Source organism: Mobula hypostoma, chromosome 29 (genome assembly GCF_963921235.1).
Source record: "Mobula hypostoma chromosome 29, sMobHyp1.1, whole genome shotgun sequence".
Lineage (NCBI taxonomy): Eukaryota > Metazoa > Chordata > Chondrichthyes > Myliobatiformes > Myliobatidae > Mobula > Mobula hypostoma.
The window spans coordinates 26,624,724-26,637,335 of NC_086125.1; the positions used below are offsets into that span (position 1 = coordinate 26,624,724).

General features: G+C 42.9%; 1 protein-coding gene across 3 annotated transcripts in view; it reads right to left on the bottom strand.

Moving 5' to 3' along the window:
* The window catches only part of LOC134339504 (zinc finger SWIM domain-containing protein 4-like), a 155,368-nt gene that overhangs the window by 15,131 nt on the left and 127,625 nt on the right, over positions 1–12,612 (bottom strand). For all 3 annotated transcript variants that reach the window (XM_063036087.1, XM_063036086.1, XM_063036084.1), the window contains exons 7-11: positions 12,177–12,338; positions 10,604–10,750; positions 9,768–9,905; positions 7,308–7,568; positions 2,281–2,416 (exon numbers count right to left, since the gene is read on the bottom strand). In XM_063036087.1, coding sequence (XP_062892157.1) covers positions 2,281–2,416; positions 7,308–7,568; positions 9,768–9,905; positions 10,604–10,750; positions 12,177–12,338 — 844 coding nt within the window. The remainder of the gene's footprint in view (positions 1–2,280; positions 2,417–7,307; positions 7,569–9,767; positions 9,906–10,603; positions 10,751–12,176; positions 12,339–12,612) is intronic.

The following is a 12,612-nucleotide window of genomic DNA, read 5'->3' on the forward strand; positions in this document are numbered from 1 at the left end:
TTGACAGAGTTTTGATTAGCAGGGCCAATGTTTAAGGGAGAAGGCAGAAGAATGGGGATGAAAGGGATAATAAATCAGCCATGATGGACTGGTGGAGCAGACTCAATGGGCTGAATGGCCTAATGCTGCTCCCATGTCTTCTGCTCATTCCTCCAATCACCTGAAGCTATGTCCTCTCCATGTAAATGTAGTGGATCTCACAAAGTGGGCTAGGTGAGCCAGCCACACAATCAAAATCAGGATCAATATCACCAGCATGTTGTGAGGTTTCAAGCAACACACATAAAAGTTGCTGGTGAACACAGCAGGCCAGGTAGCATCTATAGGAAGAGGTATAGTCGAAGTTTTGGGCCGAGACCCTTCGCAGGACTAACTGAAAGAAGAGCTAGTAAGAGATTTGAAAGTGGGAGGGGGAGGGGGAGATCCAAAATGATAGGAGAAGACAGGAGGGGGGAGGGATGGAGCCAAGAGCTGGACAGGTGATTGGCAAAAGGGATATGAGAGGATCATGGGACAGGAGGCCCAGGGAGAAAGAAAAGGGGAAGGAGGGGAAAAAGCCCAGAGGATGGGCAAGGGGTATAGTCAGAGGGACAGAGGGAGAAAAAGGAGAGAAAAAAAGAATTTGTGTATATAAATAAATAACGAATGGGGTACGAGGGGGAGGTGGGGCATTAGCAGAAGTTAGAGAATGTTCATGCCATCAGGTTGGAGGCTACCCAGACAGAATATAAGGTGTTGTTCCTCCAACCTGAGTGTGGTTTCATCTTTACAGTAGAGGAAGCTGTGGATAGACATATCAGAATGGGAATGGGACATGGAAGTAAAATGTGTGGCCATTGGGAGATCCTGCTTTCTCTGGTGGACAGAGCGTAGGTGTTCAGCGAAACGATCTCCCAGTCTGCTTCGGGTCTCGCCAATATATAGAAGGCCACATCGGGAGCACTGGACGCAGAATATCACCCCAGCCGACTCACAGGTGAAGTGTCACCTCACCTGGAAGGACTGTCTGGGGCCCTGAATGGTGGTGAGGGAGGAAGTGTAAGGGCATGTGTAGCACTTGTTCCGCTTACAAGGATAAGTGCCAGGAGAGAGATCAGTGGGGAGGGATGGGGGGACGAATGGACAAGGGAGTTGTGTAGGGAGCGATCCCTGCAGAATGCAGAGGGGTGGGGAGGGAAAGATGTGCTTAGTGGTGGGATCCCGTTGGAGGTGGTGGAAGTTACGGAGAATTATATGTTGGACCCGGAGGCTGGTGGGGTGGTAGGTGAGGACAAGGGGAACCCTATTCCTAGTGGGGTGGCGGGAGGATGGAGTGAGAGCAGATGTGTGTGAAATCGGGGAGATGCGTTTGAGAGCAGAGTTGATGGTGGAGGAAGGGAAGCCCCTTTCTTCAAAAAAAGGAAGACATCTCCCTCGTCCTGGAATTAAAAGCCTCATCCTGAGAGCAGATGCCGCAGAGACGGAGGAATTGCGAGAAGGGGATGGCATTTTTGCAAGAGACAGGGTGAGAAGAGGTATAGTCCAGATAGCTGTGAGAGTCAGTAAGCTTATAGTAGACATCAGTAGATAAGCTGTCTCCAGAGACAGAGACAGAAAGATCTAGAAAGGGGAGGGAGGTGTCGGAAATGGACCAGGTAAACTTGAGGGCAGGGTGAAAATTGGAGGCAAAGTTAGTGATGTCAACAAGCTCAGCGTGCGTGCAGGAAGCAGCGCCAATGCAGTTGTCAATGTAGCGAAGGAAAAGTGGGGGACAGATACCAGAATAGGTTTGGAACATAGATTGTTCCACAAAGCCAACAAAAAGGCAGGCATAGCTAGGACCCATACGGGTGCCCATGGTTACACCTTTAGTTTGGAGGAAGTGGGAGGAGCCAAAGGAGAAATTACTAAGAGTAAGGACTAATTCCGCTAGACGGAGCAGAGTGGTGGTAGAGGGGAACTGGTTAGGTCTGGAATCCAAAAAGAAGCGGAGTGCTTTGAGACCTTCCTGATGGGGGATAGAAGTATATAGGGACTGGACATCCAAGTTTGTTAACTTTGTGGCAGCAGAACAAACTAAAACTTGCTCCAATTCTGTAATTTAAATGTAGTAACTGCCCTTGTGTAAAAACCCACATTTCTGTACTTATTACATTTCTATACAAGTGCTATATCACAAGATTTGTTGCAGAGTTTCGTTCTGTTTCAAATTTTCAATTTGGTCTCCTGAAATCAAGTACGACTTGGGGGGATACAACTATAAATGTTTAATGAGTTGTAAGGTTCAAGTGTTTCACCCACCTCATTGCTCTTAAAGACACCTTGTATGCCAAATCAGGGTCATGAAGCAGGAGTGCTTTGAACAGGTATCTTGCAAAAGTGTGCATGGGTACACTCTCCCTGTGGACAACTTCTCCCAGGCCACTAAACGGACCTCCTGAAAAAAAGGACAAATTTCAGTGCCATTATCTCTGAAATATGTTGACAATTGTCCAATATTAACAAAAAACACAACTCCTATGTACATTCCTAATAGTTTGCTACATGAAACTGAATGATTTAATTTTTGGGTATCACATTTGAACTATGTTTTCTATGTTTCTATGTTTCTATGACATTAATCGGACACATTTGATTTCAGCAATCTTGGTCTGGAGCTAGGAGGGAAGCATTTCTATTCCTACTCCTATCTAATGATCCTGGACAGAAAATACACATCAATAGCAAAAGGGGACTCGTCTGATAACTTCCCTAAAATACAGAATCATTGAGCACTACAGCATAGAAACAGGTCCTTCTGCCCATTGCCCATACCAAACTTATTGTCCCTCATCCCACTGACCCAGACCTCGATTATAGTCATCCACACCCCTCCCATCCACATACTTATCCAAACTTCTCTTAAATGTTGCAATTGAACCCACATCCACCACTTCCGCAGGCAATATATTGAAGAATGATAGCCCAGGAGTTTAAAAAACAGATTTATAGGCTTACCCAAGACAGATATATTTAAGACAGATTCTTGCACGACTGTATTGCCACCCACAGCTCTAATCTGCTAATTAAATTTGCTGATGACATTACCTTGATTGGCCTTATCTCAAACAATAATGAGGTGGCCTATAGGGAAGAAATCATCTCTCTGACACAGTGGTGTCAAGAAAAAACCTCTCCCTCAATGTCACAAAAACAAGGGGCTGGTTGTGGATTACTGGAGGAATGGAGACAGGCTAACCCCTATTGACATCAATGGATCTGGGGTTGAGAGGGTAAACAGCTTCAAGTTCCTTGGCATCCACATCACTGAGGACCTCACGTGGTCTGTACACACTAACTATACGGTGAAAAAAGCACAACAGCACCTCTTTCACCTCAGACGGTTGAGGAAGTTTGGTATGCGCCCCCAAATCCTAAGAACTTTCTACAGGGGCACAATTGAGAGCATCCTGACTGGCTGCATCACAGCCTGGTATGGGAACTGTACCTCCCGTAATCGCAGGACTCTGCAGAGATTAGTGCAGACAGCCCAGCACATCTGTAGTTGTGAACTTCCCATGATTCAGGACATTTACAAGGACAGGTGTGTAAAAAAGGATCATTGGGGACCTGAGTCACCCCAACCACAATCTGCTCCAGCTGCTACCATCTGGGAAATGGTACCGCAGCAACAGTACCAACAGGCTCTGGGACAGCTTCTTCCACCAGGACATCAGACTGATGAACTCTCGCTGATTTAAGTGTACATTGACTGTTCTATTTATTATAAATTACTTTGATTGCACATTTAGATAGAGACATAATGTAAAGATTTTTACTCATGTATGTGAAGGATGTAAGAAATAAAGTCAATTCAATTCATAGCAAGGGAATTAAAAGTTATTGGCGGAAAATAGGCAGGTTGGTACATGTGAGTCTACGGCCAGAACAGTGATGATCTTAAGAACGCCACAGCAGGCTCAATGGGCCAGATGGCCTACACCTATTACATATGTAAAAGTATTCAGCCCTAACCCTTTGTTCACATAAATGAATATTACAACTAGGGATTTTGATCAGTTTAACTGAGAATTTTTATTTGTGAATCACATGCTCCATTTTCCACAGTAAAGACCAAAAAACAGGGAAAATTGTAAAGCATGAAAAACTAAAAACTCAAACTCAATTGTCGGCAGTTCAAAAGTACTTTACTCAGTACTTGGTTAAAACACCTCTTGTAGCCATTACAGCCAGCAGACTTGCCGGACAAGTCTCTACTAGCTTTGCACAATATAATGGAGCAAGATTTGTCCATTCCCCCTTGCACAATTGCTCAAGGTGTGCCTGGTTAGTTGGGGAATGGCAGTGGACAGCATTCTTGAGGTCTGGCTAGAGATGTTCGATTGGGTCAAGGTCAGGACTTTGACTGGGCCAGTCAAGGACATCAATTTTCTTCATTTGAAGCCACTCCATGGTTGCTTTGGCAGTGTGCTTTGAGCCATTGTCCTGCTGAAAGAATAATTTCCTCCCCTGTTTAAGCTTTTTGGCAGAGGTTAGCAGGTTTTTATCCAGGATCTCTCTGTATTTAGTAGCGTTCATCTACCCATCAATCCTGACCAGGTTTCCGGTCTCTGCTGCTGAAAAGCATTCTCATAGCAGGATGCTGCTTCCATCACACTTTACAGTAGGGATGGTGTTACCTGGCTGGCGCACACATACCACTTAGTGTCAAGGCCGAAAAATTCCATTTAGTTTCATCTGGCCACAAGACCTTCTTCCAACATCTTTACAGTAACTTTACAGTGACTGTTTGCAAAGTCTTTTGCAAGGATATGTTTTTTGTTTATTCGTTTGTGGTTGCTTTTTTATTAAGAGCTTCTTCCTTGCCACTTTTCCAAATATACCCTTTTTATTCAAGGCCTTGGAGATTATGGAGCCATGTACTTCATCTCCAGTTGTAGCCACTGACTTCTGCAGCTCACACAGAGTGACTGTTGGCATCTCAGTAGCCTCTCTTATAAGTGCCATTCTTCTCCAGCAACTAAGTTTAGAGGGGCAGTCTGACCTAGGCACACTGCTGTGGATTCATATTTTTTTCTCCACTTATTCACAATAGACTGCACTGAGCTCTGAGAAATGTTCAGTACCTTCAAGATGGTCTTGTACCTTTCCCCAGATTTGTGCCGCACTGGTATCATTTCCCTGACTTGCCTTGAAAGCACTCTTGCCTTCATTTTGATTTGGTCTGTTGATAATCTACCATACTATTGGACCTTACAGTGAGGGGCATCTATTCAGGTGATCCTCCAATTTTCTACGTCAAGTTGGGTGAGTTGGTAAGGTAATATACAGTATTGCATCTGAGGAAAGTTAGTCTAGTTACAAAGGCATGATCACTTCCCGCCTCAACCTTTTTTTTTTAATTTTTTGTAACTTGTTGACAGATATTAGAATTTTTATTTTGATTTGACATGATGTACACTGTTTTGTAGATTGCCTCAAAAACGTCCTACTTCAATACATTTTCAACTTAGAAACTGAGACAGAAATGTGAAAATAGTTGAAGGAGGTAAACACTTTAAGGCACTGTATGTTCCTGTTGCTGACTATTTGGATTTCAGATTTGTTTTATTTGCTGAGACATTTTTTGTGTAGCTCTAGAACCAAATCAAGTGGCCAGAAAGGTCATAGACAAGTATCCTCCAGTACAGAGGGTGTTTTCTCTTTGTTCAACTGCAGTAACTATATTGCTAGCAGAGAGCGCTTTACAAAACTGCACACCCAACACTTCAATACACACAGGGTAGAGGTCAGATGAAGATTTGATCTAACATCTAGCAAAACAAAATTAAGGCCAAATAATGCATACAAATTGAATCACATGATGAAAAATGCAGGAGAGCATATGTAAGTGCATGCAAGTTCTACTGCACCAAGCAACCACATTGACCTTTGTAGAGAGCAGAAAGTGAGGTTTTTAAAAGGTTAACTCTTCAGTGAGCTTTTGCTATGCAATGGAAACTCTGAGCCAATCTGTATAACAGGATCTCCTACAATTTGACCCATATCCACCAACTCCAATTTCGGACAGAAAGCAGTGAAGGGTCCAAATCTCCACTTTACACAGAGTGTAAAGACAACATATCACAGGGACTCGAATTGCACAAAAAACACAACCCAACTATAACCACATTCTGGAACAACATGCCCCTCTCCAAGATTATTCATGCAATTAGTTATGTTCAAAGTTGTTTTTTTTTTAAGAACAGGAAGTAAATAAAATTAAACTGATCTGAGGTGAATTGAATGACAAACAAGAGAAAATGTGCAGATGCTGGAAATCCAAGCAACACACACAAAATTCTGGAGGAACTCAGCAGGCCAGGCAGCATCTATGGAAAAGAATACAGACAATGTTTTGGGCCAAAACCCTTCGGCCAGACTAGAGGAAAAAAAAAGCTGAGGTGCAGATTTAAAAGGTGGGGGGAGGAGAGAGAGAAACACCAGGTGATAAGTGAAACCTGGAGGGGGAGGGATGAAGTAAAGAGCTGGGAAGTTGATTGGTGAAAGAGACAGAAGGCCATGGAAGAAAGAAAGGTGTGGGGAGGAGAGCGATGGTCAGGCAGGGAGATAGGGTGTGGGAGGGAAAAAGGGATGAGAAATGGTGAAGGAAGAAGAGGGTGGGTAGGGAGTATTACCAGTAGTTTGAAAAATCGATGTTCATGCTATCAGGTTGGAAACTACCCAAACAGAATACAAGGTGTTGTTCCTCCAACAAGTGTGGCCTCTTCAAGAGGAGGCAGCCACGGATGGCCATATCAGAATGGAAGTGGGAAGTGGAATAAAATGGGTGGCCACCGAGAAATTCTGCTTGTTCTGGCAGACAGAGCGTAGATGCTCGGCGAAGCAGTCTCCCAATCTACATTGAGTCTTACACCGGGAGCACCGGACACAGTAAATGGCCCCAACAGACTTACAGATGAAGTGTCACCTCACCTGGAAGGACTGTTTAGGGCCCTGAATGGTAGTGAGGGAGGAGGTGTAGCACTTGTTCTGCTTGAAAAGTGCCAGGAGGGGAGATCTGTGGGGAGGGATGAATGGGCAAGGGAGTTGCATAGGGATCGATCCCCAGGGGAAGTAGAAAGTGGGGGGTGGGGGAAGGAAGGATGTGGTTGGTGGTAGAATCTCATTGGAGGTGGCAGAAGTTTCTGAGAATTATGTGCTGGATGCAGAGGCTGGTGGGGTGGTAGGTGAGGACAAGAGGAACCTATCCCCTTTAGGATGGCGAGAGGATGGGGTAAGAGCAGATGTTGATAAAGCAGTAACAAATATCTTAAAATCTTTTTTACCTTCCAGTAATAAAACAGCTTGCTTTCGCAATACTTGAACGAGCCGTTCGTCAAATTCCATTTGTGACAGCATCGATACAAGCTGTTCTTCATTCCGACACACTTTGTCCTGAGCGTACAGACCTTCTGGCATTAGCCGCTGCTGCCCTAATCCTATTAGTGCCACTTCAAGTGCAAGTGCATAATAAGACTCCCCGGTGTTGCTGCTGCCTGGAACTGGAAAGTGCTGATAGATTGGCTTGCGAATATCATTTATCGAATCTGGGAACAACAGAACATCATACTTGGCCAGTTTAGTCACTGTTAGAAAATTTAACAATCACTTGTGCACTTGTATGGAAGTAGGGGGAGAAGGCATTCACATAAATACAATGAAAAATGTTAGGAGCAGCACAATAATTAGTGCAGCAACAGCTGGAATATTGGGGTTCAATTCCTCAGCGTCTGTAAGGAGCTTGTACGTCTCCTTATGACCTTGTGAATATCCTCTGGGTGTTTTGGTTTCTTCCCATACTCCAGAGACATAAGGGTTTGGGCTAATGCGTTGCTGGCATGCTACTCTTGGTGCTGCAACAGTGGCAACATTTGCAGGCTGCCCTCAACACAATCCAACAAATGATGCATTTCACTGTCTTTCAATGCGTAGGTGAGAAAAACAAAACTGTGTGCATGGAGTGGACAGTGAAATATCTCCAACCAAATATACAGCAACACCCAAGTACTTAACTAAGGATGTGAGCACAGACCCATGACACAAGAGCAAGGGTGGGTATACATACCCCCTAAAAGCCAACAAAATCGAGGTCAGTGCAGATTTCTAAACATCTTGTATTTAACAAACTGGCTTGAGCTTTTCCTGCTAAAAATTTTCACATCCAAATGACTTACATGAATCATTTCCAGTAGGAAATATGTCAGAACAGAGAAGCTCCACTTGAAGATCAATACATTTGCTCACAACCACTGCATTGTCTTCCAAGATGCTTTAAAAAAATGAATAGATCAGACTTCTTTCTCTCAAGCACCATTTTCTGGTTTGATCCTTATATTCCCGATTCCTCAAAGCTTCTATAATCTACTACAGGTTGGTATGGCAACTACTCTGCCCAAGACACAAGGCATTGCAGACAGTTGTGAACACTGTTAACCTCATCACCCAAATCACAAGTGATTTCCTACAGGTTCAGTGTACACATCCCTCTGTCTCTGTATCACAGCCAATACAAACAAGGACTCTTCCCATCCTGGTCATACTTTCTCCGCTCCTCAGGTGGAAGGTACAAAAGCCTAAGAACGCAAACCAATCTCAAGCACAGCTCATATCCCAGTCTTCAACAGACCTTTCATTCACTAAAAAGATGAACTCCAGATGATCCAATCAACTATTTGCACTGCACTGCTGCCATAAAACAAACTTCACTACATATTGTCATTGATATTAAACCTGAGTCTGTTCCATTAATAAGCTGCAAAGAAATTTACATGACTGCTAATAACTAAAAGATGGCAAGAAAGATGTAGCTGCAACATGGAGGGACTACTTGATCAGTCTTAAATTACTTAAAGTATAACTGACTGCCAATTTTCCATTCCCTAGGTCTTGTACAGTCTCGTCAGTTGGTTGGAAAAGCAACACCCAACCTTTTCTTCTCCTTTTGGGAATCATTTGACAAGAACACACACCTGTAGGTGCCCCTCATATGACAATTGGTCCTATCCTTCAATCAAGTCCATTTCATAGCATGGATACAGCACAAAACAGGATTTATATTTGCTCACCAGCATCGAAACACATCCTCCAACTAGGCCACTTGTGGCATCCCATTTATTGCCTTGCTTCAAGCAGATAACTGTACAGGTTCTTGAGATCAGTTTTGGGCCCCTTATCTAAGGATGTGCTGACACTGAAGGTGGTCCAGAGGAGGTTCATGCAAATAATCCCAGGAATGAAAGGGTTAACAGCTTTGGAGTGTTTGATAGCTCTGGGATGGTACTCACTGGAGTTCAGAAGGATGAGCGGAGATCTCATAGAAACCTATCAAATATTGAAAGGCTTAGATAGAGTGGATATGGAGAGGACATTTCCTATAGTGGGGGAAGTCTAGGACCAGAGAGTGCATCCTCAGAATACAAGAACATCCATTTAGAACAGAGACAAGGAGGCATTTCTTTAGCTAGAGGGTGGTGAATCTGTGTAATTCATTGCTACGGACAACTGCGGAGGCCAAGTTATTGCTATATGTACGTAAAACGGAGGTTGAGGGGTTCCTGATTAGCAAGGGCATCAGAAGTTACGGTGAGAAGACAGGAGAACTAGGTTGTGAGAGACAATAGTCAGCCACAAAGGAATGATAGAACAGCCTCAATGGGCCAAATGGCCTAATCCTGTACTTATAACTTATGATCTTGTGGTTATGAACAAAGCTCACACTTCAACTCTGAAGAGACTGGAGTATTTACCTGTGAATAACACTGAGCTCTCATCATCCATCTTGCAAGCCTCGAGCAATGTTCTGCATAGACACCCAATCGGATCGAGAGGATGCCCGACCCAACCTTCCTGATTTGCAATGGTGGTTACACTTTTCTGTAATAGCTCTGAATAAGAATAAAAGAAATGTTAAAATATTCTTTTGCATGCAGCCTTGCATATTTCCATAAACACAAGATATTCTGCAAATGCTGGAAATCCAGAGGAACATGCACTAAATGGTGGAGGAATTCAGGTGGTCAGGAGCTACCTATGGAGGGTAAATAAAGTCGGCATTTCAGGCAGGGACCCTTCATCAGGACTGGAAGGGAAGGTAAAAGACAGAATAAGAAGGTGGGATGGAAGGGTAGGAATACAAGCTGGCAGGACTGGAGAAATCTTACGGGAGAGGAGAGTGAACCAAAGGAAAAGAGAAAAGAGGGACCTCCTCTCCATAGAAGCTGCCTAACCTGCAGAGCATTTTGTGTGCAGCAAAGTTTATGATGCTTGCTGCAAGTAGACTATATATCAAACCAGCCATTAACGGCAGCTTCTAAAGAAGTTTATAAAGCACATTACTACTTCCCAATTAGATGGTATGTATGCGCGTGCACACAAGATTACTCATTTTCTTTCAGTAACAACACAATTTGGCGAAGTGTCAATTCAGAAACAAATGCTTTTTCAATATGTAGGGTTGCGATGCCCTCAATCTTCACTTTGGTTTAAAATTCAAAAGTAATAATTTTGCAGCCACTTAAGGTTCTCTTGGTACTCATTTGTTAGCTCACAACCCTTTCTCTGATCCATCTTATGATCCCTTTACCTTTCTTCTGGTGCTTGTATGTTTCTAACTGGCGTCTTTTCTGTAATCGGACAGTATTGACAATTGCCACAGCCAGGCGAAGAGATTCTCTGGGATATCCATGCGACCTCAATGCATCAACTCTGGCACAAGCAGTTGGTACGTGCTCTGCAGAATTAAAGTTTTCAGCAATGGAATTTAAAACATTTCAAAATTATTTATAATACAAAGTCAAAAATTACATAAACATCAGGAAAGGAATGAAAAAAGATGTTGCAACACAAAGTATGCAAGATGAAATAAAACAATTTCTGCCAAGCAATGGAAGCTTCCCAACACTACTTGCTTCTGAAACAGAACTCAGCTGTGATTTGCAATATCTCTCATGGAGATAAAATTACCATTCATCATGCAGGCACAAAAAGAGCTATAATCTCAAAAGATGAACGACTGACCCAAGTTGAAAGACCTTACAACTAGAAAATGGAAGGCAATGTGAAATCAGCATCCCACTTAATTACTACAATCAGTATTAGGAACCCTGGTTGGCCAGGACAGTAATATTTAAGGATTTAATGCAGACCTCATTTGGAGTACTGAGAGCAGTTTTGGGCCCTTATCTAAAAGATGTGCTGGCATTTTAGGAGGGTCCAGAGGAAGTTCACAAGAATTACCCCGGGAATGAAAGGGTTAACAGAGGAGCATTTGATAGCTCTGGGCATTTTCTCACTGGAATTTGTAAGAATAAGGGGATGCCATTGAAACTAATCAAATATTACAAGGCCTAGACACAGCAGATATGAAAAGGATGTTTCCTACAGTGGCGGAGTCTAGGACCAGAGGGCACAGGATAGAAGGACGTCCCTTTTGAACAGGGGTGAGGAGGAATTTCTTTCGCTAGAAGGTGGTGTCCCTGAAATACCACAGCTGGCAATGAAGGCCAAGTCATTGGGTATATTTACAGCAGGGGTTGATAAGTTCTTGATTAGACAGGGCATCAAAGGTTGTGAGGAGTACGGGGTTAAAGAGGGATAATAAATCAGCTGTGATGGAATGGCAGAGTAGACTTGATGGGCCAAACGGCTCAATTCTGCTCCTATATCTGATGGAACCAAGTCACAAGGGGGTAGTATGGACTTTAACAGACTGCAACAACAGCATTAGATACAACAGATTGACTGAGAGATTCAGGAGAAAGAGTAAAAGACATAGCAATAAAATTTTACAGTAAATTTAATATACATGCATATGCTTCAAACATTCACCTCAGCCAATGTTAAAACAGTAGCTGAGTGTTCATGTTGAGTCTACAAGTCCTGTTCAATATTTATTTTTTAATTTGTTGAAATGACTGTTATATAAATGATCCATAGCTACAGCATATCACATTCTCTTAAAGGGTTAGCCAAGATTTCTTTGAAAAGTTAATTCCTTTTGGAACAATAAGGCACTTAAGTTAACTGTCTTTATTTACCTGATCTTGGTATTGAACATCTTTCGTTGATTAACTGCCCTTTCAGTGCAACTGTTATTGGGTAAGTCCAAAGAGCAACTGGTACACAATTTTTTTGGTTTACAAAGATGCCATACATACCCAGCCAAAGAGGCCGTCCCTGAGAATCAAACAGCGATCGGTCTCCATCGTGCCACTGGTTGGTATAATTGTCACTGCTGATAATTTTGCGCAAATGACAGTCTTTCCAGTCCAGGCCACAAGCTTCTATTGCACGCACAAAAACAGTTCTCCGCGATCCAACTATGAGAGAAGCATGCAGTTCAGTGTGGAATTTCAGCCTCCCAAATGGATACAACACTCAACTAAAAATTCTCAGTTCCAAAAGGTGAACAGAAACAGGATTTACATCCTACTGCAGTGTATACTGATATTAAACCTGATTGAATTGACGACTTTATTTCTTAAATACACAGGTAAAAATCTACATTATTTCATGCCTTTTCCCTTCTCCATTATGAAATCAAGTTTATCTTAAAATTGCAGCTTTAATCCAAATTCTGCTTTGTTAACTGAG